Source organism: Ranitomeya variabilis, chromosome 3 (genome assembly GCF_051348905.1).
Source record: "Ranitomeya variabilis isolate aRanVar5 chromosome 3, aRanVar5.hap1, whole genome shotgun sequence".
Lineage (NCBI taxonomy): Eukaryota > Metazoa > Chordata > Amphibia > Anura > Dendrobatidae > Ranitomeya > Ranitomeya variabilis.
This window is the reverse complement of record NC_135234.1, coordinates 236,344,260-236,369,983: the sequence shown is the minus strand read 5'-3', so window position 1 is coordinate 236,369,983 and position 25,724 is coordinate 236,344,260. Positions and strand designations below refer to the sequence as shown.

The window sequence follows — 25,724 nt, the reverse complement described above, 5'->3', positions numbered from 1 at the left end:
TAATTTACAGGTGCTTGTCTCCAGAAGCAGGAGTTGGGCCAGAGGCGTAGCTAGGGCTTTGGGTCAAGGGGGCGAAGCTTCTGAGTGGGCCCCTAACCAGGTAAGCTTGATTATAACTGGATTACGCACCCTAATAGTGGAGGAGAACCTCAGCAGATGGCCGCATTATTACTGAAGATAATCTCTATTTAAAGACCAGCATGGATTTACCGCCATATGGTCAGTGGTAGATACCAGTCCTACAGAACATACAGTATAAGAGATCACAGCACAGTTACAGATAGTGACTTACCGCTGACGATCTTCTGATGGAATCGTTCACCTTTCCCATCTTTTCCATCTGGCCCAGACCGACACAACTTCTTCCAGCCAGGACTCAGCTGCAGAGAATACAACAAAGACACATTTCACTTTTCATATTCCAGCCATCACCATCTATTTCCAACCTGCACAAACTTCTCATCCTGCTGATACCCCAATACTGAGTCGCTGCTGCCGTATGTGTCCCTATTACTGCCCCTGATACCCCAATACTGAGCCGCTGTTGCCTTATGTGTCCCTATTACTGCACCTGATACCCCAATACTGAGCCACTGCTGCCGTATGTGTCCCTATTACTCCACCTGCTGTGTGATTCTCTGTGCCTTCTAAATTCTAAAGCTACCATCTACTGTATAATATAGTAACGCCGGGTGCAAGTGCCCTAGAAAACAGTGCCCATATTTTGCCCCTAGAAAGTAATAATGCCCTGTGTGCCCCTTTGAAAGTCACAGTAACATGATTTCCCTTATAACAATAAGTGCCCACTTTACATTTAATAATGTGCCGAGTCTGCCCCTGTACAGCTCCCCTATACACAGTATGATGCTCTCTTATACACAGTATAATGCCCATCACTGTATAGTACCGCCCACACAGTATACTGACCCCTTAGTAGCCTCCAAACTGTTTGATGGCTCCAATACAGTATAATACCTCTCACTGTAATCCCCACACTGTACGGTGGCCTACTCACTGTAATCTCCACACTGTATGATGGCCCCCTAGATAGTCCTAAATGTAGTACAATGCACTCCCCATAAGCCTCCATATAGTATTATGCACTCCCCATAGGCAGACTCTGTAGTATAATGCAGCACCCCCATAGGCAGATCCTGTAGAATAAAACAGCACCCCCATAGGCAGATCCTGTAGTATAAAACAGCACCCCTATAGGCAGACCCTGTAATGTAAGGCAGCACCCCTATAGGCAGACCCTGTAATATAAGGCAGCACCCCTATAGGCAGACCCTGTAGTATGAGACAGTACCCCTATAGGCAGACCCTGTAATATAAGGCAGCACCTTTATAGGCAGATCCTGTAGTATAAGGCAGCACACCTATAGGCAGACCCTGTAATATAAGGCAGCCCCCCTATAGGCAGATCCTGTAGTATAAGGCAGCCCCCTATAGGCAGATCCTGTAATATAAGGCAGCCCCCCTATAGGCATATCCTGTAATATAAGGCAGCCCCCTATTGGCATATCCTGTAGTATAAGGCAGCCCCTTATAGGCAGATCCTGTAGTATAAGGCAGCACCCTTAAAAAACAAATAAATAAATACTCACCTCTCTTCCTCCGCAGCTCTGGGCGCCAGTTCATCTCCTGACAGCGGGCACCGGCTAGTGACGTCATCGCGCCCCCTGTCAGTGTCGGTGACGTCAGATGCTGATAGGGGAATGATGGGAGAAGGAGCGTAACGCTCCTTCTCCCATCAATGCGATCAGCTGTATCAGCTAAATGCCGCTACAGCTGATCTTCCAATGATGGCAGGGGGCTCACTGCTGGCACAGGGCCCACCGCCTGCTCAGGGGCCCCATAGCGGCCGGGTGGCAGAGCAGGGAGATCGATTCTCCCTGCTCTGCCGCAGAATGTAACTGTATCGGCGTGCGCAGTTACAGCAGCCTAGCTCCGGGTGGGCCCCCTCTGAGCTTCTAGCCCAGGGCGCTCGCACCCTCTGCCCTCCCGGTAGCTATGCTACTGAGCTGGGAATAATGTTGTGGTCACTACTACGGCAGTTTGCAATTTTTACTCAGCAACATCCACTGCTGCTTGTTTCTGGAAAACACCCATGGAGTCAAAATTGTCAATACATCTGTGGATAAATTCCTAAAGGGTTATAATTTCCAAAATGATATCACTTGTGGGGTGTTTCCATTGATTAGGCATAGCAGGGCTCTCCAAACGCAACATGGCATCCGCTAATTATTCCAGTAAATTTTACATTTAAAAGTCAAATGGCGCTCCTTTCCTTCCAAGCTCTGCCGTGCGCCCAAACAGTAGTATTCCCCCACATATGGCATATCAGTGTACTCAGGAGAAATTGCACAACAAAACGTATGGAGCAATTTCTCTAGTTAGCCTTATGAAAATGCAAATTTGTAGCTAAAAAAGATTTATCTGGGAAAAATGTTATTTTTTTTTCACGCTTTATGTTATAAACTTCTATGAAGCATCTGGGGGTTCAAGGTGCTCAATACACATTTAGATAACTTTCCTAAGGGGTCTAGTTTCCAAAATGGTGTCACTTGTGAGTGGTTTTCCACTGTTTAGACACATCAGAGGCTCTCCAGATGTGACATGGTGACTGCTAATTTTGCTAGCAAATTTTAGATTCAAAAAGTCAAATGGTGCTCCTTCCCTTCCAAGCACTGCCGTGTGCTCAAACAGTAGATTCCCCCCACATATGGAGTATTGGCATGCTCAGGAGAAATTGCACAACAAAATGTGTGGTCCATTTTCTCCTGTTACCCTTGCAGAAGTAAAAAAAAAATTTTGTGAAAGAAAAGTAAATGTTTATTTTTTTTCTTCCACATTCCAAAGTTCCTGTGAAGCACCTGAAGGGTTAGTAAACTTCTTGAATGTGGTTTTGAGTACCTTGAGGGATGTAGTTTTTAGAATGGTGTCAATTTTGGGTATTTTCTGTCATATAGGCCCCTCAGTCACTTCACATGTGACATGGTCCCTAAAAAAAAGGTTTTGCAAATTTCGTTGTAAAAATGAGAAATTGCTGGTCAAATTTAACCCTTATAACTTAACAAAAAAAAAAAGTTTCCAAAAGTGTGCTGATGTAAAGTAGACATGTGGGAAATGTTATTTATTAACTATTTTGTGCAACATGACTCTCTGATTTAAGGGCATAAAAATTAAAAGTTTGAAAATTGCAAAATTTTAAATTTTTTTGCCAAACTTCTGCTTTTTTTTAACAAGTAAACGCAAAGCGTATCAAATACATTTTACCACTATCATAAAGTATAATATGTCACTAGAAAACATTCTCAGAATCACCGGGATCCGTTGAAGCATTCCAGAGTTATGACCTCATAAATTGACAGTGGTCAGAATTGTAAAAATTGGCCTGCTCAGGAAGGTGAGAACAGGCTTTGTGGCGAAGTGGTTAAAGAAACTTGAAAAACTAGAATTTTTTTTTGCATGGATGCATGATACATAGTGTTGAGCGATACCGTCCGATACTTGAAAGTATCGGTATCGGAAAGTATCGGCCGATACCGGCAAAGTATCGGATCCAATCCGATACCGATACCCGATACCAATACAAGTCAATGGGACTCAGGTATCGGACGGTATTCCTGATGGTTCCCAGGGTCTGAAGGAGAGGAAACTCTCCTTCAGGCCCTGGGAACCATATTAATGTGTAAAAGAAAGAATTAAAATAAAAAATATCGCTATGCTCACCTGTCCGACGCAGCCGGGACCTCAGCGAGGGAACCGGCAGCGTTGTTTGTTTAAAATTCGCGCTTTTACTTGGTTACGTGAGGTCCCGGCTTGTGATTGGTCAGGGCGGCCATGTTGCCGGGACGCGGACCAATCACAGCAAGCCGTGACGAAATTACGTCACGGCTTGCTGTGATTGGTCCACGTCCCGGCAACATGGCCGCCATTAACCAATCACAAGCCGTGACGTCACGGGAGGCTGGACACGCGCGCTTTTCAAAATACGCGCATGTCCAGCCTCCCGTGACGTCCCGGCTTGTGATTGGTTAATGGCGGCCATGTTGCCGGGACGCGGACCAATCACAGCAAGCCGTGACGTAATTTCGTCACGGCTTGCTGTGATTGGTCCGCGTCCCGGCAACATGGCCGCCCTGACCAATCACAAGCCGGGACTTCACGTAACCAAGTAAAAGCGCGAAATTTAAACAAACAACGCTGCCGGTTCCCTCGCTGAGGTCCCGGCTGCGTCGGACAGGTGAGTATAGCGATATTTTTTATTTTAATTCTCTTTTTTACACATTATTACATTAATGTTGTTGCGATACCCGATACCCGATATCACAAAAATATCGGATCTCGGTATCGGAAATTCTGATACAGCAAATATCGGCCGATACCCGATACTTGCAGTATCGGAATGCTCAACACTAATGATACATGGATCAGACACAGATGTTAAAAACAGTCATACACACCAATATTTTGAGGCCCACAAAAGGCACAGAATTAAAAATCTAATTACTGTATGTTAACGGGTAAAACAAACGAGGAGAGGATTGGGTATACTGAATATTATCAAATATTATTGGGCAACTCATTTATGTTGTATCCTATCCTGGTCCGCTCTTAGAGTTTTTTTTTCAGGTGGATGGAAATAGAAAAATTGTGGTTGGCCCCGATTCACCCAAACTCATTCCTCTGGGCTACTATCTCCAATTAGCAAGACACCCCCATGTTTGGGACCAATCTCTTTTACATAGAAAATAAGGGAGGCCTGTTCTAAAAAAAATCCTATTAATGATTGAATGCTCCCCCATGACCTCCTTATTTAATCCTGCATTGCCCAATAATTTGGAAGGCAGCTTGACTAAACCATTGTTGATAAGCAACTTCTTTGCTTTGCAGATATAGTTGACACCCACTCTAGAGCCTTACTGCCCTCATTTACTCTTTTTCAAATTAGACACTATATGTACTCACTTTTCTCCTCTGTTACAGTCTTGCATCCTAAGACTATGAAAGGCAGAAGTCTCCACCAAGGGTCTTATATCAGATATATACCAGATACTACAAAATCCTTTCCCTGCTGACCACCCGAAACATTGATATATGAATAAAATTTCATTGGGGGAATCTCTATCACCTACTGTCTGGCAAGAGATATGGATGAGAGCAGCCAAGACTTTTACATGCTTTGTTTATAAGGAAAATCAATTTAAGCTACTTATGTTTTGGTATCACACTCCTTCTCTATTGCATAAACTTAACCCTGCTATTTCCGATCAGTGTTGAATGTATGGTAGTGATGGTAGAGATCTACCCCATATGTTTTGGTCATATACAAGTATTCAAAGATTTTAGGAAAAATGTTAAAAGCTTATCTTTAAAGTTATGGACCTTCATATCCCCTTAGATCCTAGATGTTACCTACTCATTATCCCACCATTACAGATTAGCTGTAAATCTCACCAACTTCTACTTCATATTACTACAGCGACAAGATGGTTAATAGCCTACAAGTGAAGGTTGGTAGACACTCCATCAAACATTGAGTTACAGTCATGTATACAAGATATATGGAGTATGGAATATCTCACGCCTTTATTAAATAACACACTTGAACATTTTGAGGTGGTTTGGAATCTTTGGGATATTTCTTGGGTTCAGAGAGAATATTAATTGATATAAACAAAAAGGACAGTTTTCAGAGATTGTGTTGAACTTGATTCTGAATGTTTTCTCCTTTCTCCTCCCCTTCTGTGTCAATGTCTTACCTTTATATTTGTGTATTTGCAGTTCTATGGCGTGGACCCTTCAGTGTTAGGCCCACTCACTGCCAATGGTAGTTCTTAAGGAGATATTGGTACGGTATACATTGAATGATAATACCTTATGGTTTTTTGAACAAGTTCAATAAATATCCCCAACATGGGGCTAAAAATGAAATCCAACACATTGCTCGTAAACTTCTGTTTTTATTTTTTTTACGTACGAGAAAATGAAAATGATATGTCAATTTGGCAAAACCCTTATTTAATGCCAACCCAAAATGATGTCCAACAAAGCACACTGTGACTCAGTCTACATCATTATAATCATTGGTCCTATCAGCACATACTCCCAAATCCCATTTTTTCGAGGGTTCAGATGTAAGCCCAGATCGAGCCACGGAACATAATGGCAAATACTATGTGAACCCAGCCTCAGATATGGAAAAAAATCAATAATTTCAGGCTTACGAATATTACTTTTACTTACTTGACTTCCAGTGTAAAGTTCTTATTCTGTGCATTGGTAAAATGAGCTTTCACATCAACTGGACTTACATATTTAGTTCCTGTAAAAACAATTCACATGAAATAAATTCTCATTTTTATGTAAGCTTATTATTTCTATATTTTATTCACCGGAATTCTCTTGAACTATGTTGGAAGAAACCCTTGAACTCGGCGCGACTGATATTGTAGATTGTACTGAACTGTCATCATGCATCCCCTCTGAAAGAAATAAAAATTGGCAATTATTTTATTACATGTAGTGGAGAAACTTTTAGCTCCTAGGCTCTAATGCTAAATCTATCGCAGGGCTCTTCACCTACCATGAGTCTTCTATAATAATAATATAATAATATATAATAATCATGTTTATATTTCAGACAAATTTATAATTTGATATCTTTCTAATCATGACATGGGCAACTTTTATTCCAGGTCCAGCGGGCTAAATCAAAGGAACTGGGTAGGAAACGACAGCGCAACAGGGCTTGGCCATGTTAGTAATCATTTGTGAATTTGATTTTTTTTAATCCTTGCTTTTAATAGCTAGCCAGCACACTTTGTTTCATTCCCCTAACCTCTTGCATTGTTAATGGCCAAAGAAAATCATGTAATATTCATTCAGGACCCTGACTGTATTGTATACACTTGTGGTGCAGGTTGATCAGTGGATTTTGGGGGCTTTTGAGACCATATGCAGCTGTGCTTTCTGAAAAAACAACTAAAGGAGATCTGTCACCAGGTTTTTGCCACCTAATCTAAAAGCAGCAAGATATACAGAGACGACATTCCAGCTATGTGTCACTTACTGGGCTGGTTGCTTCCTATGGCAGCTTTCTGTGTACACTGTGGTGGAGGTGGGAGATCAGTATTCAGAGAACTGCTATATCTGCAGCAGATAAAACACTGATTTCATAAAGACTACAAAAAGAAGCCCAGTAAATAATAAATCACTAGAATCAACATCTCTGCCCCTACATCATACTGCTCTCAGATTAGGAGAAATAAACCTGGTTACAGATATTCATTTAACAGAAACCCATTGACAAATGTAAAATATAAGGTGTTTGCCAAGATAGCCTTGTATGCATTCTGCACTCTCTTACAAATGTCTCAAGGCTATGTCCGGTGCAAAGCCTAACTGCTCTGTGCCGTGTTGCCCCGTAATGGCATATCCAAACTAGAGATGAGCGAATATACTCGTTACTGGAGATTTCTCGCGCACGCTCGGGGGTCCTCTGAGTATTTTTTAGTGCTCGGAGATTTAGTTTTCCTCCCCTCAGCTGAATGATTTACATCTGTTAGCCAGCATAAGTACATGTGGGGGTTGCCTGGTTGCTACAAAATCCCCACATGTAATCAAGCTGGCTAACAGATGTAAATCATTCAGCTGAGGTGAGGAAAACTAAATCTCCGAGCACTAAAATATACTCGGAGGACCCCCGAGCGTGCTCGAGAAATCTCGAGTAACGAGTATATTCGCTCATCACTAATCCACACCATTATGTGTCGACATGCTCATGTGACCGCATTGTCCCTGGGTCAAGGCATTAACAGATTAGTCACTAAGCATAAGTGTAAAATTATGTGGGTAAATATAATGTCCCGGACGTCTCCTTTTTTATACAAAAAATTAAGCACATTACAAATATTGATTTTTTTCACACAGCAATAAAATTGAGGGTGGCCTACCATAATATTAAATGTAAAGATGGTCAAAACTACGATCAATTGGATTGTAAAAGATATGGAGTGCCCTCATAATTGTCCATAAATTAATTCAGAAATCTGACTAATGATCTTCTTAGAGCTAGTATTGACAATGTAGCGCTATGTCTGGAGAAAGGAAGGTTTCTTGGGGTTTCTTCTCTGTCAGAACAGTAGAACTATGGAACACCCCACCAGAGGAAGAATTTATGGTAATTAATTGAAAGAGAACTTTTTCAGTCTTCTAAATCATGGTTATTAGATTATTTGGGGATGGTTCATTGATAAATATAGCACAATCTGTACTTAATTATTAAGCTTTAAACAGAAAAAACCACTAAATAAGAAAGAAAATACAGCAACAGTGGAATTTAAAACATAACTTTTACTAATATTGGATAAAAGTCACAACGGTGTCACCCAAAGTGATATAAAAATAAGGGGCGAGGTCCCCACCAAGGAACCTGCAGAAGACCCCCGTTAGGATTCAGAACAACTCCGCCTGAATTAGCAAAAAAGCGGAATGTATGCAGACCAATGTGTGGTTTAAACAATAGCTGCCAGAGACATATACATATGAATAGCAGAACCGTATCTCATACAATTAGTTGCTGTAGGACAGCATAGGGGGTGGCAGAACTCATTGTCTCCCTTTCTTTATATGTAGGCACTCATCTCTCTATACAAGCAGGTCCCCTGATGATTGGCTTGGAGGAAACGCGTCGGGACTGACCACAGGGAGAGTGCAGGGCATTCTATTACAGGGGTAGATGTGGACTGCCCTTGTAAGGGCAGGAGCTCTGGGGATAGCTTACCGGTAGCCCCATAGGGAATGACAGGGTATTGTGGTCCCTTTTCATCAAGTCCCGGATCTTTTCCTGACCAGAGGTCTTTCCGGTGCTCCTGCTCACGCATCTTGGAATTGGTGAGATTGTTCCTTTTCCGTTTTCATTCTAACAATTATTTGTAGCATCATCATCATAGGTGCCATCTTTCCTATACAGCGATAATTGTTTTACGTGCAACTAATTGTATGAGATACGGTTCTGCTATTCATATGTATATGTCTCTGGCAGCTATTGTTTAAACCACACGTTGGTCTGCATACATTCCGCTTTTTTGCTAATTCAGGCGGAGTTGTTCTGAATCCTAACGGCAGATGGTTCATTGATCCATGGATTTATTCTGTCATTTTTGGAGTATTAAATATGTTTTTTTTTATAATATGATGACTACTGCCTCACAGGGTTTTATGTCTCTTTCTGGACCAACATTGTGAGAGAATTGTTGGACAAATTTCTTTGTCAACCTTACTATGTTACAAGCATTGTCTACTATGGAAAAAATAAAAAGAATGCAATGCAGAAAACAGTGTAGGTCTTGTGGGACTTTTTATTGAGCTTTTATATATTTCTATTATGCCTGCTTGATGGGAAGTAGGGGATTTCTAACAGTCTTTAGCCCTGAATAGTAGATGTAAAGAAAAATTATGACATCAGTTAGCTCATTTTGGAACTAACTCATTTTGGAACTACTCATGCATAAGCCGAGTTTTCCAACACGTTTTTTTGTGCTGAAAACGCCCCCCCCCAGCTTATACATGAGTCATTTTCCCAGAAAGACGGTGGGGGTAGGGGGAGCGGCGGAGCAGCAGATCACAGAGGCAGGAGCCGGTGGCTGCAACTCAAGCCTGTGCCCACTGCTAAAGCGAAATAAATATTCACTGCGCTGACAGTGAATATTCATTTCTCTTATTGTGCGCACAGTTACAGCTGCAGCCACTGGCTTTCAGCACACATCATACTTACCTTTCCTGCGTGCCCTCGCTGCATCTGGTTCCGTGCCTGCAGCTCTTCTGGCCGATCGATCACCTGTCTCCTGCTCATTAAGGTAATGAATATTCACTTCTCTCCACTCCCATAGGCGTAGAGTGAATATTCATTACCTTAATGAGCCAGGACACGTGATTGCTCAGCCGGAAGAGCTGCTGGCATGGAACGAGATGCAGCGATGGTGCACAGGGAATGTAAGTAGGATTTTTTTTTATAAGAACCATGCATACAAGGACAGTTATGGGGAGACATTCCTACAAGGACTGGGATAGGGAGCCATGCATACAAGGATAGGGGATAAGGAGCCATGTATACAAGGATGAAGATAAGGAGCCATGCATACAGTGATGGGGAGCCATGCATACAAGGATAGGGATGGGGAGCCATAAATACAAAGATAGGGATGGGGAGCCATGCATACCAGGATAGGGATGAGGGGACAATGCATACCCGGCTTATACTTGAGTCAATACGTTTTCCCAGTTTTTCATGGTAAAATTAAGTGCCTTGGATTATACTCAGGTCGGCTTTTACTCGAGTATATACAGTATTTATACCATTTATTTAAACCATATCCTATTTAGAGATTTTTTTGCTTCAAAATAAGTAGGTTTCACAATTGAAACTGATGCCATTTGCCCATAAAATATTTAATTCATACCTAAAGTTATCAGCATTAAAATTTCCTTCAGGATAATTCCACCTCCCGATTCACGACACTGATAGAAACCACTGTCCCAAAGTTCCAGATTCGTCATTTTCATTACCAGGACTCTCTTTTGTTCATTAACAAACACCGTAGATCTTGAGCTGTAATCCATGTTGCTGTTTCCATCAGAATGAACAATCCACTGAAGTTTATCTGGACCCATCATCTTGTACCAAGCTTTTGACCATTTCTGATTAGGATTATATTCACAATTCATTTCCACGGTATCAGAAGCCTTAAAAATTGCCACATGTAATTTGGATGGTAAGCCTGTAGGTATTGAAATGATCACATATGTGGCATCCCATATGCAACTTAAAATATTATAACTTATTATCACAATTAATGTAAAATATTTTAAATGGTTTTTCCTGTCAAATGTAATATCAGATCAGTCAAGGTAGGACACTTGCACCTCTACCAATGAGCTGTTATTAGCTCTCATAGTTATTGGATGTAAACATTGAATGGGTCTACATTGCACAGCTTCATTTAATTTGTAATGGCGGCTACAAAATGTCATCCAGATTACCAGGTATGAAATGAACAAGTTGCCAAGTATGCCTCCTGATGTTTACCCAATGGAAACACCTATGGAGAATTCTCAAGAGACAAGCTAAAGCGTACCTGTCAGCAAGATTTTGCTATGTAAACTACAGACTCTGTCAGGTTGGCAGTGTTACGCTGATTAAAATGATGCCTGGGGTGAAGAAATCCATTTTGTGGTACTTGTGTGATCAGTGTTAGAAGTTTTCAGTTAATAAGATTCTCCTGCTTCAGGAGACAGTAGACAGATCTTACCTTCCTGCTCTAAGCCAGAGCAACCAAGGAAAGACCTGCCCACAGGCCGCCCCGAAGCACAAACAGTCTGTGCTGATGAGGAACATGTTTGTGCTTCGGGGCGGCCTGTGGGCAGGTCTTTCCTTGGTTTCTCTGGTTTAGTGCAGGAAGATAAGACTCTGCCTACAGTCCCGCCTCAGAGCATGGGAATCTCATTAGACAAAAACTTCTAACACTGATTACACAAAAACCACAAGATGGATTTTTTTTCACCAAATAAATCATTTTAATCAGTTTAACACTGCTAACCTGACAATGCCTGTAGTTTACTTATCAAAATCCTGCTGACAGGTTCACTTTAAGCATTACTCTCCATTCAGCATCCAGGCTGTAAAAGAGGTCCTTATTGAAGAATGGAAGAAGATAAATGTAGATATAACAGTTTTTGTGTGGGGATATTCATTTTTGCATCAACTAAGTTTAGTTAAGCTGAAAATTTTGTTATGAAAATTATAGTATTCACCTTACTTTCATGTCAAGTTAAAAAATGTTCTATGAAACTCAATCTTGTCAAAATTTCAGAAATTGTTCATATATTCAGTGAGATATTGATTAAAATTCAACTTTTCAAATGGGGTTTACTCATATATGGTGAGCACACTCTCTATATACATTATATCACAAAAGTGAGTAAATCCCTCACAGTTTTTTAATTTTTTTTAGATCTTTTCATTAGGCAACACTGAGGATATGACGCTGATACAGTGTAAAGTGGTCAGTGTAAAGTTTGTATAACGGTGTAAATTTGGTGTGCCCTCTAAATAACTCAGCACTCAGTCATTAATCTCTAAACCACTGGTAACAAAAGTGAGTACACTCCCAAGTGAAAATGGCATTACCATGTAGCTTCCCGGTTCTGTGTTCCACATGAAAGAGGAAATCCTGCAGGGCTAGAAACTAGTGGGTAACACAAGCATTTTTCCCCTTTTTCTCCCTCATCCCTCATGGGGCATGGTCTGACACTAATTTACATTTTACCACCCACTTCATGGCCAAGCATTCCTTTTCTTAGATGGAATAATTTTTCTCATATGCTGACAGTTTCCTACTCAGGTAGAGAACCGGGTACTTCTCTACGTGTTTCTCCTGAAAAAAGACCACTCCTAATCTGACTTCTGGGGCATTTGCCAGGAGTACAAATTACTTCTCAAAGTAAAGGACTACCAGGACCGGCTGTTTACACAGAGCTACTTTCAGTTCTTGAACGGCCATCTCTGCCTCCAAAGTCCATTTGACCATGACCATGACCATCTGTAAAAAAGCTGAACCTGAAAAGAGGATGGCTTCTACAAATGAAAAATGATTCTAACCAGATGTCAAAATCCACAATAGACTACATCAAAAGGCGGAAGCTGAAGGTTTTACAATTGCCCTTACAGTCCCCTGATCTGAATATCATTGAAAATCTGTGGCTAGATCTCAAATAGCAGTGCTTGCAAGATGACCTAGGAATCTCACAAAACTGGAAGAATTTTCCAATAAACAATGGATGACAATCAATCAAACAAGAATTGGAAGATTCTTGGCTGTCTACAAAAAGCGTTTACAAGCTATGGTACTTTCAAAATGGGGTGCAAAGAAGAAAATTTGTATATATTTTTGACTAAAATACAAAGGAAATGTGTCATCTTTAACTTTAGGCCCTTCAGAGATAATTTAATCTTCAACTTGCTTAAATGTTCACAATAACAGTAATTTTGACCAGGGGTGCCCAAACTTTTACATGCCCCTGTATATTGATGCCCACTAGCAGACTTAACCAGGGGGCCAACCAGGTCCATGGCAATTCACTCAAACGGCACTTTTTTGATTGGTAGCAGCACAAGGGGATTTCAGAAGTGAGAGGTGGGAAAGGTTAACTGGTAAGTGGGACATGACAACTGCCAGGAAAATTGTTCGGGATGCAAATAAAAACCCACAAATAACATCAGCTGAAATACAGGACTCTGAAAACTAGCTGTGTGGCTGTTTCAAGATGCACAATAAGGAGGCACTTGAAGAAAAATAAGCTGCATGGTTGAATCGCCAGAAGAAAGCCATTACTGCTCAAATGCCACAAAGGATCTAGCGTACAATACGTAAAACAGCACAGAGACAAGCCTCAAAACTTCTGGAACAAGGTCATTTGGAGGGATGAGACCAAAATTGAACTTTTTGCCCACAACCATAAACGTTACATTTGGAGAGAGGTCAACAAGGCCTATGATGAACGGAATGCCATTCCTACTGTAAAGCACAGAGGTGCTGATGTTTTGGAGATGTGTGAGCTATAGTGATGAGCGAGTATACTCGTTGCTTGGGTTTTCCCGAGCACGCTCGGGTGATCTCCGAGTATTTCTTATTGCTCGGAGATACAGTTTTCATCGCCTCAGTTGCATGATTTACGGCTGCCAGATGCGCTGAATACATGTGAGGAATGCCTGTTTGTTAGGGAATTCCCACATGTATTCAGCTTGTACAGCAGTCGTAAATCATGCTGCTGAGGCGATGAAAACTATATCTCTGAGCAATAACACGTACTCGGAGATCACTTGAGCGTGCTCGGACAAACCCGAGCAACGAGTATACTCACTCATCACTAGTGAGCTACAAAGACACAGGAAACTTGGTCAAAGTTGAAGGAAAGATGAATTCAGCACTTTATCAGCAAATATGGAGATACATTTGCAATCATCAGCCCGGAAGCTGAACATGGGATGTACTTGGACATTCCAACATGACAACCATCCAAAACTCAAGGCCAAGTCAACCTGTCTTTGGCTACAGCAGAACACAGTGAAAGTTCTGGAGTGGCCATCTCAGTCTCCTGACCTCAATATCATTGAGCCACTCTGGGGAGATCTCAAGTGCACAGTTCATACTAGAAAGCCCAGGAATTTACAGGAACCGGAGGCTTTTTGCCAAGAAGAGTAGGCACCTTTCCATCTGAGAAAATAAAGAATCTGATCCACAACTACCACAAAAGACTTCAAGCAGTCATTGATGCTAGAGGGGGCAATATACAGTATTAAGAAATGGGGTATGTGAACTTTTGATCAGGGTCATTTGGATGTTTTGGGTTGTCATTATGATTTAAAAAGAGAAAACAGTAGTTTGACAATAAATGGCTTCACCCAACCACTAACCAAATGTTTTGGTGTTATGATTCATATTCTCTGAAAAAAGGCCAAGAAAGCAAAATTTCTGCCCGGGTATGTAAGCTTTTGAGCACAACTGTGTATATATATATATATATATATATATATATATATATATATATATATATATATATATATAGGCAATGGGCTTTTTCCTATTACAATTGTATTAAAAAACAAACTAAGCAATCTCTTTCAATTTTCATGTTGCTCTCTGGGACCTATTTTAAGACTAAATATTCCTGTTTTTCAGTAAAAGTTTTCAGCATTCTTACCATCATAGGCAGGATTGCAAGACAGATATCGCCTTTATACATAGCTGATATCGCAGGATCCATCAATCACAAAAGGTGATGTGACAGCTGAACCTGCACCCCCTCTCTTCACAATTATATTTGCACTGGTTCATTAAATGATTCAAAAAAAACAATAGGGTCATGGTCAGTCTTTTGCTGCTAATGGCCATGTGGATTTCTAGAAACAGCAGGAAGTTAGAGTCTAAACAAGTCCAAGGTGCCTTTTTGAAACTTGTAAGTTTTTTATCTTAAATACAGATTGTGATATGTAATAAGAGAAAAAACATTGCAAAAAATATATATTTGACAAAAACCTTATTTAAACAACAGATAATTTTATGATGATAGTCCCCTGTTCTAACATGAGCAGGCTGAATCAGACAGTGTTATTGCAGCCATGTATTAAGGGTTCTTTCACACTATGTTTTGGCACCCGTTCGTTCATCCCATTGCCGACATAGCGAACGTGAATGGGGCAGAAGTGCCGACAGAATGAACGTGTACTCTGTATTGCATCATTTTCAGGCTTGTATGGCTATTGGAGACAGACACCCAGATGTAGTCTACTGTCATGGTTCCCAATGGCAAGGGAACGTCAGAGAACATAAATAACAGAACAGCTCTTGGGTGATGGAATCTCGAGCTGACCGTGAGCTAAACCTACCACACAACTAACAGTGGCCGGGTGGCGTACCTACGTTTTATCCCTAGACGCCTAGCGCCAGCCGGAGGACTAACTAACCCTAATAGAGGAAAAGACAGACCTGGCTTACCTCTAGGGAAATTCCCCCAAAAAGGAGACAGAAGCCCCCCACATATATTGACGGTGAGTTCAGAGGAAAAGACATACGCAGTATGAAGGTAAGTTCAGCAAAGCGAGGTCCGCTTACTAGATAGCAAGAAGATACAATAGGGAACTTCACGGTCAGCTGAAAACCCTATTAAAATACCATCCCGAAATTACTTTAAGACTCATGTGTCAACTCATGACACCGGAGTGGCAATTTCGGCCCACAAGAGCTTCCAGCTACAGAAAAATAACATAACTGTGAACTGGAACAAAAATGCAAAACAAACTTAGGACTAAGAGTCCAACTTAGCTGATAGTAGTCTAGAAGCAGGAACATGCAACAGAAAGGCTCTGGTTACATTGATGGCCGGCACTAGAATAACTGAGCAGCAAGGCTAAATAGGATACACCCATATCCTGATGGAAACAGGTGAACAGAGAAAGTGAAGCACACAAGTCCAGTACCACCAGTGACCACCGGGGGAGCCCAAAAACCAAATTCACAACAGTCTACTATGTCTGAGTGTCCGCCTCAAGTAGGCATGCATGCCCAAAAATGATACACGTCAGAGCACACGTTCTATCTGTTGGCACTTCTGCCCAATTTCTGTTTTGCAGGGGGATCGGATGTAAGCCCCAACAGGACCAACGAACAGATGCCAAGATGCAGTGTGAAAGCTGCAGCATGTCAGAAGACATACTTGGAAAAGTTGGCCGGGGACTGCATCATGGCTGACTAATCCAAGCCTGGTCTCTACAGCTTCTCCCCTAACCACTCCACAAGACTGACAGGTCTCTCTCAAGTCACACATATAGGAGAGACCTGTCAGTCATGGGAATGTAGGCAGATAAAAGCCATTGGGACCTGTCTCAAACTAGTTATCCGAGATGAATAGTCTCTTTCTAAACAATGAGGCTACAATGACACAGCCAGTGTTTGTGTGTCTACAGGCAGCATGAATCTTCCTTTTAAGTACTAAAAATCTAAAGGCCATAGAAATGGTAGGAACCAAGGTATCACAGTAAAACATTTTTCAGAGTATCACATTTTCATTGCTTCGCGGTCCAGTTCTGATTCTCACAGGACTCACAAAGCTGCTTTTAATAAGGTATTTTCAAGTTGTCTCTTGAGCAGTTCAGCATTATCTCCTTACAGTTTCCTTACATCCTGTTTTTGGCAGGACGAGCTCTCCTTGAGTGACAGCTTTGGTGAATAGTGTAACTATAAAGTCCAGCACATGTTCGGCTTTAACCCTATTTATCAGTGATATGTTCTGGAGTGTGTGCACTGCTATCCTTGTATTTATACATAGAGATATCAGGACATTAGAACAAGCATACTGGTCTGGACAGAGAAAGCAGAGAGATGTGGATTAGGAGAACTGCTGTGAAAAGTGCCAAGTCAATAAGATGAGATAGAGAGAGGAAGGAAGGGAAAGAAGGTGAGCAGCTAACTGCTGTATCGAAATCAATGGTCTGGAGAGAGATGACTGGTATGTTAAGAGTAAACCCTTCAATAAAAAGCTGGAAGGAAAGTAAAAGCGCAATAGGGTCTTATCTGGGTATTAAGAGATACCTCTAATCAGATTTTACTCACCAGATAGAGCCCAAACACAGGCTCATAGAAATATTAGCTGCTGCAGATCCACCGGTCTCCTCGTGACCAGCCAGAGTAAAAAAAAAAAAAAAAATGAGATAAAAAGGTGGATTAATTGCGCGCTGCTTGAAAGATAGAAGTCCAAATGGATATTCAGATGAAAAAGTGGCTTTACTCAACGCGTTTCGGAGTACTATGACTCCTTCATCAGGAAACCACAAAAATATAAGAGTAAACCCTTGTCCTGGAATGTAACTACTGCAAATTTTTGACCAGGCAGAAGAGGTCGGGCTCTATGGAAACCAGGTGTACAATATAACATCTCTCATTAAACGAGAATGACAAATTTGCTTATTGCAAACTTGCTTATTTTCATGCAATCTAACTAATTAAAGCAATTTATGAACTTGAGAACACCCCATTAAAGCTAGACAGTGGTCAGCATGGCCAATCTGACCAACCCCATACACAGAATACATACTGTGTGCTCAGACATTTTTCTGTTGTAGTCATTATTAACTTTTTAAGCAATTTGTGCTACCAGTTCTCCTCAGGGATCAGACCAGATTTGGACGTGAAGGCTAGCCTATTACTTTAATGAGCCTTGGCCACCCATGGCTGGAACTGGGAGTATATTAATTTAAGATCTTTTTGCAACTATTAATTTTGAGTCTGTGGTCTGTACTTAACAAGATGATATGTACTTATTTGAAAGGTGTGGTGTGACCGCTATTACTAGTTTTGAAAACTTATTACTGGTAAGTTGGTTTGTGTCAATTATATGAGTGTATCTGTGATGCTTACTTTTCACAGCCAAGCCATGAGTCAGAATAGTCAAGAAGTTGACGGTCAGAAGCCAGTAGGTTACGTCATAAACAGAAGGCAGAGACAAAAGTGTGGTCAGGTAACGTTCTGAAGTCAGAATACCAGGAGGATAGTGGATCAGAGCAGAAGGAGTTAAACAGACAGATGGTCAGCACGAGATCCAAGGTCAGGCAGCGAAAGATCAAAATACAGAATTTAAGGCACAGAGGAAAACGAACCACACTTGACTGAAAGTACACCTGGCAGAGGTCTGGAAGAAACAGCTCAGTTAAGTAGCATGGCAATCACCTGGGATGATGAACACTTGGAGACAGCTGAAGCCTCCCAGTCTCAGATTGGATAGCTGAGCTGTCAAGCAAGACACTGACAGCTCAACATGCCCCTGTGCCACATTGGACTGCTGAGCTGTCAGTAAGGGCATCTCAGACGCACTGAGGGGCGCAACAATGACAGTATCTTTGATCTGAAATCTGATCTGAGGTGTGTGTTTTTGATGTCTGGTCTTGAGATGATACTATTTTGAGCTCTGTAGTTTGCTTGCTTTATGAAGTCTATGTCTATTTTGGGGTTTGGTCTGGGATCTGTATTACATTTGGAATGTACACTACTTGAAACACAGTAAGTTGGTAGTGTTTGGGGGGCGTAGCTTACCCCATAGATTTACCTACCCTAAAGTATCTATGTATGCTTGTGACAGGCTATTACTGACTGTACATGTAATATGTGTCAGTGACTTTGCACCTGCTGTTTGGTCATCTGGATGGCAGGATTTCTGCATTCATGTGTTAGACTAATGTGCCCAATACTGTCCAATATTGGATCCAGTTGGATGAACATGTAGGTGGGCTGCGCTGCTGGAGTAAATAAATTCTTCAGAAATGATTATGAGGAAAAGGCTTTTTATTCACAACGCATATTAACACCGTACCCTTGTCTTTCTCAAATTAAAGAAAACAAAGCATGAAAATAGATGGGTTTTTAAAGTCCCAAAATGGATACCAATTACATAGGGAACACCCACAGGAACAGTTAAAACAATAGGGAAATTAGGAAGGGGAGCGAAGTTCAATCAGCAATTTCAAATTGATTAAAGTTAGAGGGAAAAAAACAAACAACCGAAAAAACATTTTTATTGATAAAATGTAAACGGACGACTAGAGAACAAATGATTGGAATGTATGAAAAGGAAGATAAGAACCAAGGATGGGCCAGTGAATAGAGGCCAGAGGAGAAACATTTAACAGAGGAGCCACCTGGGATGGGCCTGTGAATAGAACTCAGAAAGACAACCTTTAACAGAGGAGCCACCTAGGTAGATGAGGGAAAGGTAATGCAGAAAACGGGAACTAAACACATAATTAATAAGATTAAATTAGATTAATAAAGTGTTGAAAAGAAAGTAGTAGTAAGATGAGTAGAAGAGAAATTAAAACCCAGGATGAGCCTGTGAATAAGAACCAGAGGGAGGACGTTAAGCAGAGCAGCCACCTAGGCAGACGAGAGAAAGTTTATACAGAACAGGGAACTATACATAAACATGAATGAAAAAGGACAAAAAGTGATGAAGATAAATAATTGGAGTGCAGGAGAAACCCATGGTGAGCTGGTGAATAGGAGCCAGAAACAGAACATTTATCGGAACAGCAATCTGGGGAGATGCTTGGAAGTTAGAAAAGAGAAGAAGGGGACGAAAATTGTGAAATGGAATAGGTGGAGAATTACAAGTGAAACTGTGTGAAAAAGACTCAAGAAAAGATGTTCAGGACTCAGGTGAAGGTACAGTGAGATGTGCTTAGATAAGACGCGAGTGCGATAAATATTGGCCTTAGATAAGGTTTTGTGAAGTGGTGAAAAATGAATAGATTTTTCATTTAGAGAGGAAGTCATTTTAACAAATGGAAATTATAAGAGTAGAAAGATGGAACGGTGAAAAAATGAACTAAGCGGTAAGATTCGTGTGTTGTTGTGACTTGGGTTGGGAGAATTATATGAGGAAAATTAAAGCTTCTAACTCTTCCAATGATTAAATGCATTGTAAGGTGTAGTGAGGAGTCGAAAATAACTACAAAAATAATTAAAAAAATTCACATAGAGAATTTAATTTTTTTCCTTTTTTGCCATTGGGTGAGATATAATAGGGAAAGATGATACATTTTGGTATATAAATTTGAAGCAAAAAAAGGGACAAAAAAATGGGGATTACAAATTGCATAAATACAAAGTCATGAACAAAAATAATAAAATATATATATACCAACAGAATCAGAAACTTTAATACAAAATACACCTTGCATCACCAGTATATAGGGAAACGAGAGAGAGAAAGAAAAGGAAAGAAGGCAAAAAAGTGTTCAACTAACTAGTTAAAAATAAATCATATTTCTTTTTTTGCCAAAATCACCATTGCAAGGTGTTGGGGTTGCCCCCGAGAGCACAATTTTTAAGATCTGCATTAAGGCTACACAATATTATACTTATGAAGAAGCCTTGAGGGGTAACAGTAGTGATATAAAAATAAGGAATATGCTGAGATTGTGGAATGAGTGTCAACATTACACTGCCTATTCAATGTCTTAGAGCAACAAGTATGTTCCTGTCAATGTTTTAAAAATATATTTGCACTTCCTCATTTAAGCTCTTCCTTTTCTTTGATCCTATTTTGACTCGCGTTACAATGAAAACTGGCAAATATTAAAAAAATGTTTTCTGTGTCTCCGGAGCTGATCTATTTTCCTTTCCTCCTTCTCCTCTTTATCCTCCTCCTCTACCCCCTGTTCTTTTCTGGCTGTAAGACAAACGAATATAGCAGATACCTACCTACACACCATGTATTACACTTTCTATTCCATATCATATGTTCTTATTTTAATTATTCAACTCTACTTTAACCTCTTCACTATCAATGACTGAATCAATCACTACCAATAACTACCAATAACTACCAATAACTCAATTAAAGTTTGCTTTGATACTACAGGGAAGGTGCAATTAGCTTTTTTGTGTTTAAGCACACAAATGTCATGTCTTAGGTCAACTAATTATTTGTTCATCTTCATATTTGCCACCGATTGTTTTCTAGCCTCTAGACATTTTATCAGGCAGCAATCTCTACAAGGCCATTTCAGAGAAGGCCTACTAATGGCTTGTCAATCCCATTTTATATTAATAATAGAGAAACTATGTTGTACAGAGCTTTCTCTCTAGTAAAGTAGAATTGGCCTGCACACAGTAGTAGAGGTGAGAGGGGCGATGAGCACCTGGGACATCTAGTAAGGTATATTGACCACACACATTGTACACGTGGTGCCAGAACAAGAAGCGCTGCTAAAAGCATCACACCATCCACCTACAATGTTTAAATAGCCTCCCTGTATGGCTCCGTACTACCTTGGTTTGCACACCAGAGGCGCAGGCGCACACACAATGACACCACAGACAAGGTAACTCCCATGGGTCATTGCAATTCTCCTCTGAGAGTCCTCGTAGGGAACCTCACAGTCTACTAATCACTTCTTTACCTTCTTGGAGAAACCCCTATACTTGTCCCCACCAGGGACCATCTGCAATTTATGGGCAGGCTCAGCACACTAAGGTATACTCATCAACCCCTTTCTTTACATTTCAGGCATTAATTAAATTCCTCATTTTTACCTGCTCTAGCAACCACACAGACTACCTTTCTCCCTCATAAACTTGGAGCCCTGCTTTGTCTCCATGTAAGCTATTGTACTTATCTTGACCACTGTGTTTTTCTTTTTTTTTGCATTGCTTTGGCATTATTCATTTGGATTATTCAATGTTAAGATACCTTGATCGCTGTTTTATCAAGAGAAAATACAGATGCTTGTCTGAGAATCTACTCCTATTACCTTTTTGTGACATATAAACAGTACAATGTTTGCTTCTATACCTATACATGCACCACAAACACTGTTTTTCTATTTATTGCATACATTGGAAATATGCTTATATTGTCTACATGTGTTCTCTAATAGTATGCACATTTCTTCCCCTCTTCTCCAAGGGTGACTTTGTGAACAAGACCCAGGACCTGTTCGAAACGTTATGTCGCACCTATGATTTGCACTGTATGCTGTCTACTTGCACTTACATTTTGAAATAAAAAGAACTTGCATTCATCACAAGAGTGTGCAGTGAATTTACCTTACTACATACCTCTCTAAGTATGGTGATGAAGAAGTGGCCCAACATCACTTAAATAAGTTGGAGAAAAGAACATTTAGTTTGTCTGGAAAAAGAAAAAGTCTAAAATACTACTTTATATATTAACTTACCAAAAACCACTTTCAGAAGCACATTCTCAATGATATTGTATTCTGTTCCATTCCATATTCGCCATTTATACAGACCAGTGTCCCAATGTTGCAAATTCACCATAGTCACATTAACGACTCCAATTCTGTCAGTGGTTTGTGAAATAAACACTCTTTCTTTGTGTCCATTTTGGTTGACAACTCTTGTGTCCACAATATTTTCACATTCTGTCATGGATACTTGCCTGCACCAGCTACTTATCATATTCTTGTACCAGTAAGTGTTATAGTTAAGCGTGATGGTCACTGAGCCCATAATTGCAGCCTGGACCTCACGCACTTGTATATCTGAAGAGCCTAGAGATCAGGACAGATAAAATAATAAAAATTAGTGCAGACCAAAAACTCTTCTCCAATTCAATGTTCTTGAAATTCCCAGGTCTTAATGCGGTAAAGTATGCAACTTCTCTTAGAGCACATTGTTGTAGATCTGCAATTGGTAAATTGCACAAATACTTGACCTTACATCAAAAATTATTTTATGGGAGAAGAAAAGAGCAAAGCCTCCAGTAGTGAGACATGGTGGCCACTGACTTCTCAACACAATGTTTATTATATTCACAAAAAGGTTCTCAATAAAAGAGCACTAAATAAAACAAAAACTGGAATTCAAAACTCACATGGCTTGACTTGAGTTTGACCAATGTTGGCTGCATATGAGGCACATTTCCAGATTTTGGCTTTTGTTTTTCTATACTTAGCTACACAACTCACAATATAAGATTGGTATGTTTGAATTTAGTGAGATTTTACTTGTTGAGAGTTTGAAAAATGATAGTGCAGGACAAACGTAAAAGTCAACATCTAAAAATATGCAAAGAAACTACAAGAATTGTGTACAGCCAGGAATAAGATTAAAACAAATCTTTATTAGGGTATGTTCACACTGGGCGTTTTTGCTGCTTTTTTTCTGCAGCAAAACCTGATTTCTTGTCAGGAAAGAAGCTGCGGCAAAAACGCATGTTTTAGTGCATTTTTGGTGCATTTTTGTTGCGGTTTTGGTGCACTTTTTTCATGCGTTTTTGGGGCTAACTTGTGTCTCTTTGTGCATGCTAATAAAGTTGAGTGCCCCCAGAGAAAAAAAACCTACTACCTGTAGAACCGTACCTCCTTCGTTAAGCTGGCAATTCAAGTGCCGCTACAGTAAAATCACTCTGACAGGTTAAAATAGAATGGATAGAATAGATATATACACATGGAATACATATATGTATAGATAGATTTAAGTGACATATATATATTTATTATGCATAGAGAGATAGAAGAAAAGCTGGTAATTCAGCACCCGCGGTAGTGTAAAATCACAGAAGGAGCCGAAAGGATAGAAGAGATGGATTACATACAGTAAATACATACAGAATGGGTAGATATATAGATGTCAGTGACAAATATAATTAGTACAGTGTGTGTGCAGCTTACTGTACATGTATTTAATTAATTAAAGATTTTTTTTTGGGAAAAAATGGCAGCGCAATTTTCAAAATCAGCAGAGGGAAAGCCGACGACTTGGGGCAGATGTTTATAGCCTGGGAAGGAGGTAATACCCATGGAGCTTTACAGGCTATTAATATCAGCTCACAACTGTGTACTTAGCCTTTACTGGCTATTAAAATGGGAGACCACCAAAAAATGATCCCCCTATAATTAATAACCAGCAAATGCTATGCAGACAATTGCAGGCTGATATTAATAGCCTAGGAAGGGGCCATGGATACTGGCCCCCCGGCTAAAAACATTAGCTTTCAGCCACCCCAGAAAAGGTGCATCTTCAAGATGCGTCAGTTCTGGCACTTAGCCTCGCTCTTCCAACTTGCCCTGTAGCAGTGGCAAGTGGGCTAATAGTTGGTGGGGTTGATGTCATCTTTGTATTGTCCAGTGACATCAAGCCCATGGCTTAATAATGGAGAGGTGTCAATGAGACACCTATCCATTACTAATCCTATATTTGCATGGTAAATAAAGACACAGCCAGAATAAAGTCCTTTAAGTGAAAGAAACACATACACCCCTTTATTATTCTTAATTAAACCATACTTACCACCACACCTAATTCCTGCAAAGCCCTCGATCTCCTGTAATAAAAGTAAAATAAAAAAGCAACAATATACCGTACCTGTCTGTCGTTGTGTCCCATTCAGTAATCCATATCTGGGGGATATACAGTTTTCAACCTGAACGGTGCTAATTTGCAACCGTCCCAGCTGAAAACCAATGGTGAATGAGATGCTGCGAGAGTAGCTTCAGTTACTAGCGGTGATGTTACTGAGGCAGCGCTCCCTCACAGCCTGAAATGCGGTGACCTCTGGACCGTGGTAAAATGACAGTGCATTCTCCCTCATTCCAGAGTTCAACGTAGTTCAGGCTGAGAGGGAGCGCAGCTTCAGTGATGTCACCGTTAGTCACTGAAGCTGCTCTTGCAGCCTTTCATTCATCAGTGGTTTTCAGTCGAGATGGTTACATCTTAGCACCATCCAGGTTGAAAACTGTCTATCCCCCAGATATGGATTACTGTGTGGGACAGAATGAAGGACAGGTATGATATATTGTTGCTTTTTTATTTTACCTTTATTACAGGAGATCAAGGGCTTTGCTGGGATTAGGCATTTAAATAAAAATGGAAAACTGTGTTTAGCGTATTTCAAATAAAGGACTTTATTCTGGCTGTGTCTTTATTTGCAAACAATACAACTATAGGATTAGTAATGGATGGGTGTCTTTTAGATGCCTCTCCATTACTAAGACATGAGCTTGATGTCACCTGAAAGGTGACATCAACCTCACAAATATTACCCCACTTGCCACCGCTACCGGCCAAGTGGGAAGAGGAGGGCAATGTGCCAGAATTGGTGCATCTAATACATGTGCTTTTTCTGGGCAGCTGCGAGCTGCTATTTTTAGGCTGGGGGGGAGCCAATATCCATGGCCCCTTACCCCTTGCTGTGAGCTTTAGCCAGGCTGGTTGTGAAAAATTGGGGGACCCCACGCCGTTTTTTTAAATTATTTATTTAAATAATTTTAAAAAAGCATGAGGACCCCTCTATTCTTGATAACCAACCTTGCTGAAGCTGACAGCTAAGGGTTGCAGCCTCCAGCTGTGAGTTTTGTCTGGCTGGTTATCAAAAATAGGGGGGAACCCACGCCGTTTTCTTTAAATTATTTATTTACAGCACAGGAGTGGCAGATGAATACTCCCATCTGCCGCATCTGCTCTCACTGTTATTAGCGGTAGCAGGTGTTGGATGATGGGATCAGTAGTCCCATTAGCTGACACCAGTGACCGGAGGTAAAGTTTATACCTCCGATCACAGCTGAGTGCTCCCGCTGTCTTCTGACATCGTGGGAACCGCGGCTCTCTGACCGGTGGGGATGATTTCCCTGCCGATCAGCA

The 25,724-nt window shown here is 40.7% G+C and overlaps 1 protein-coding gene across 1 annotated transcript in view; it reads right to left on the bottom strand.

Moving 5' to 3' along the window:
- The window catches only part of LOC143815724 (uncharacterized), a 78,921-nt gene that overhangs the window by 17,343 nt on the left and 35,854 nt on the right, over nucleotides 1-25,724 (bottom strand). The window contains exons 2-5 of the mRNA XM_077295273.1: nucleotides 22,298-22,633; nucleotides 10,470-10,787; nucleotides 6,402-6,491; nucleotides 6,253-6,331 (exon numbers count right to left, since the gene is read on the bottom strand). Coding sequence (XP_077151388.1) covers nucleotides 6,253-6,331; nucleotides 6,402-6,491; nucleotides 10,470-10,787; nucleotides 22,298-22,633 — 823 coding nt within the window. The remainder of the gene's footprint in view (nucleotides 1-6,252; nucleotides 6,332-6,401; nucleotides 6,492-10,469; nucleotides 10,788-22,297; nucleotides 22,634-25,724) is intronic.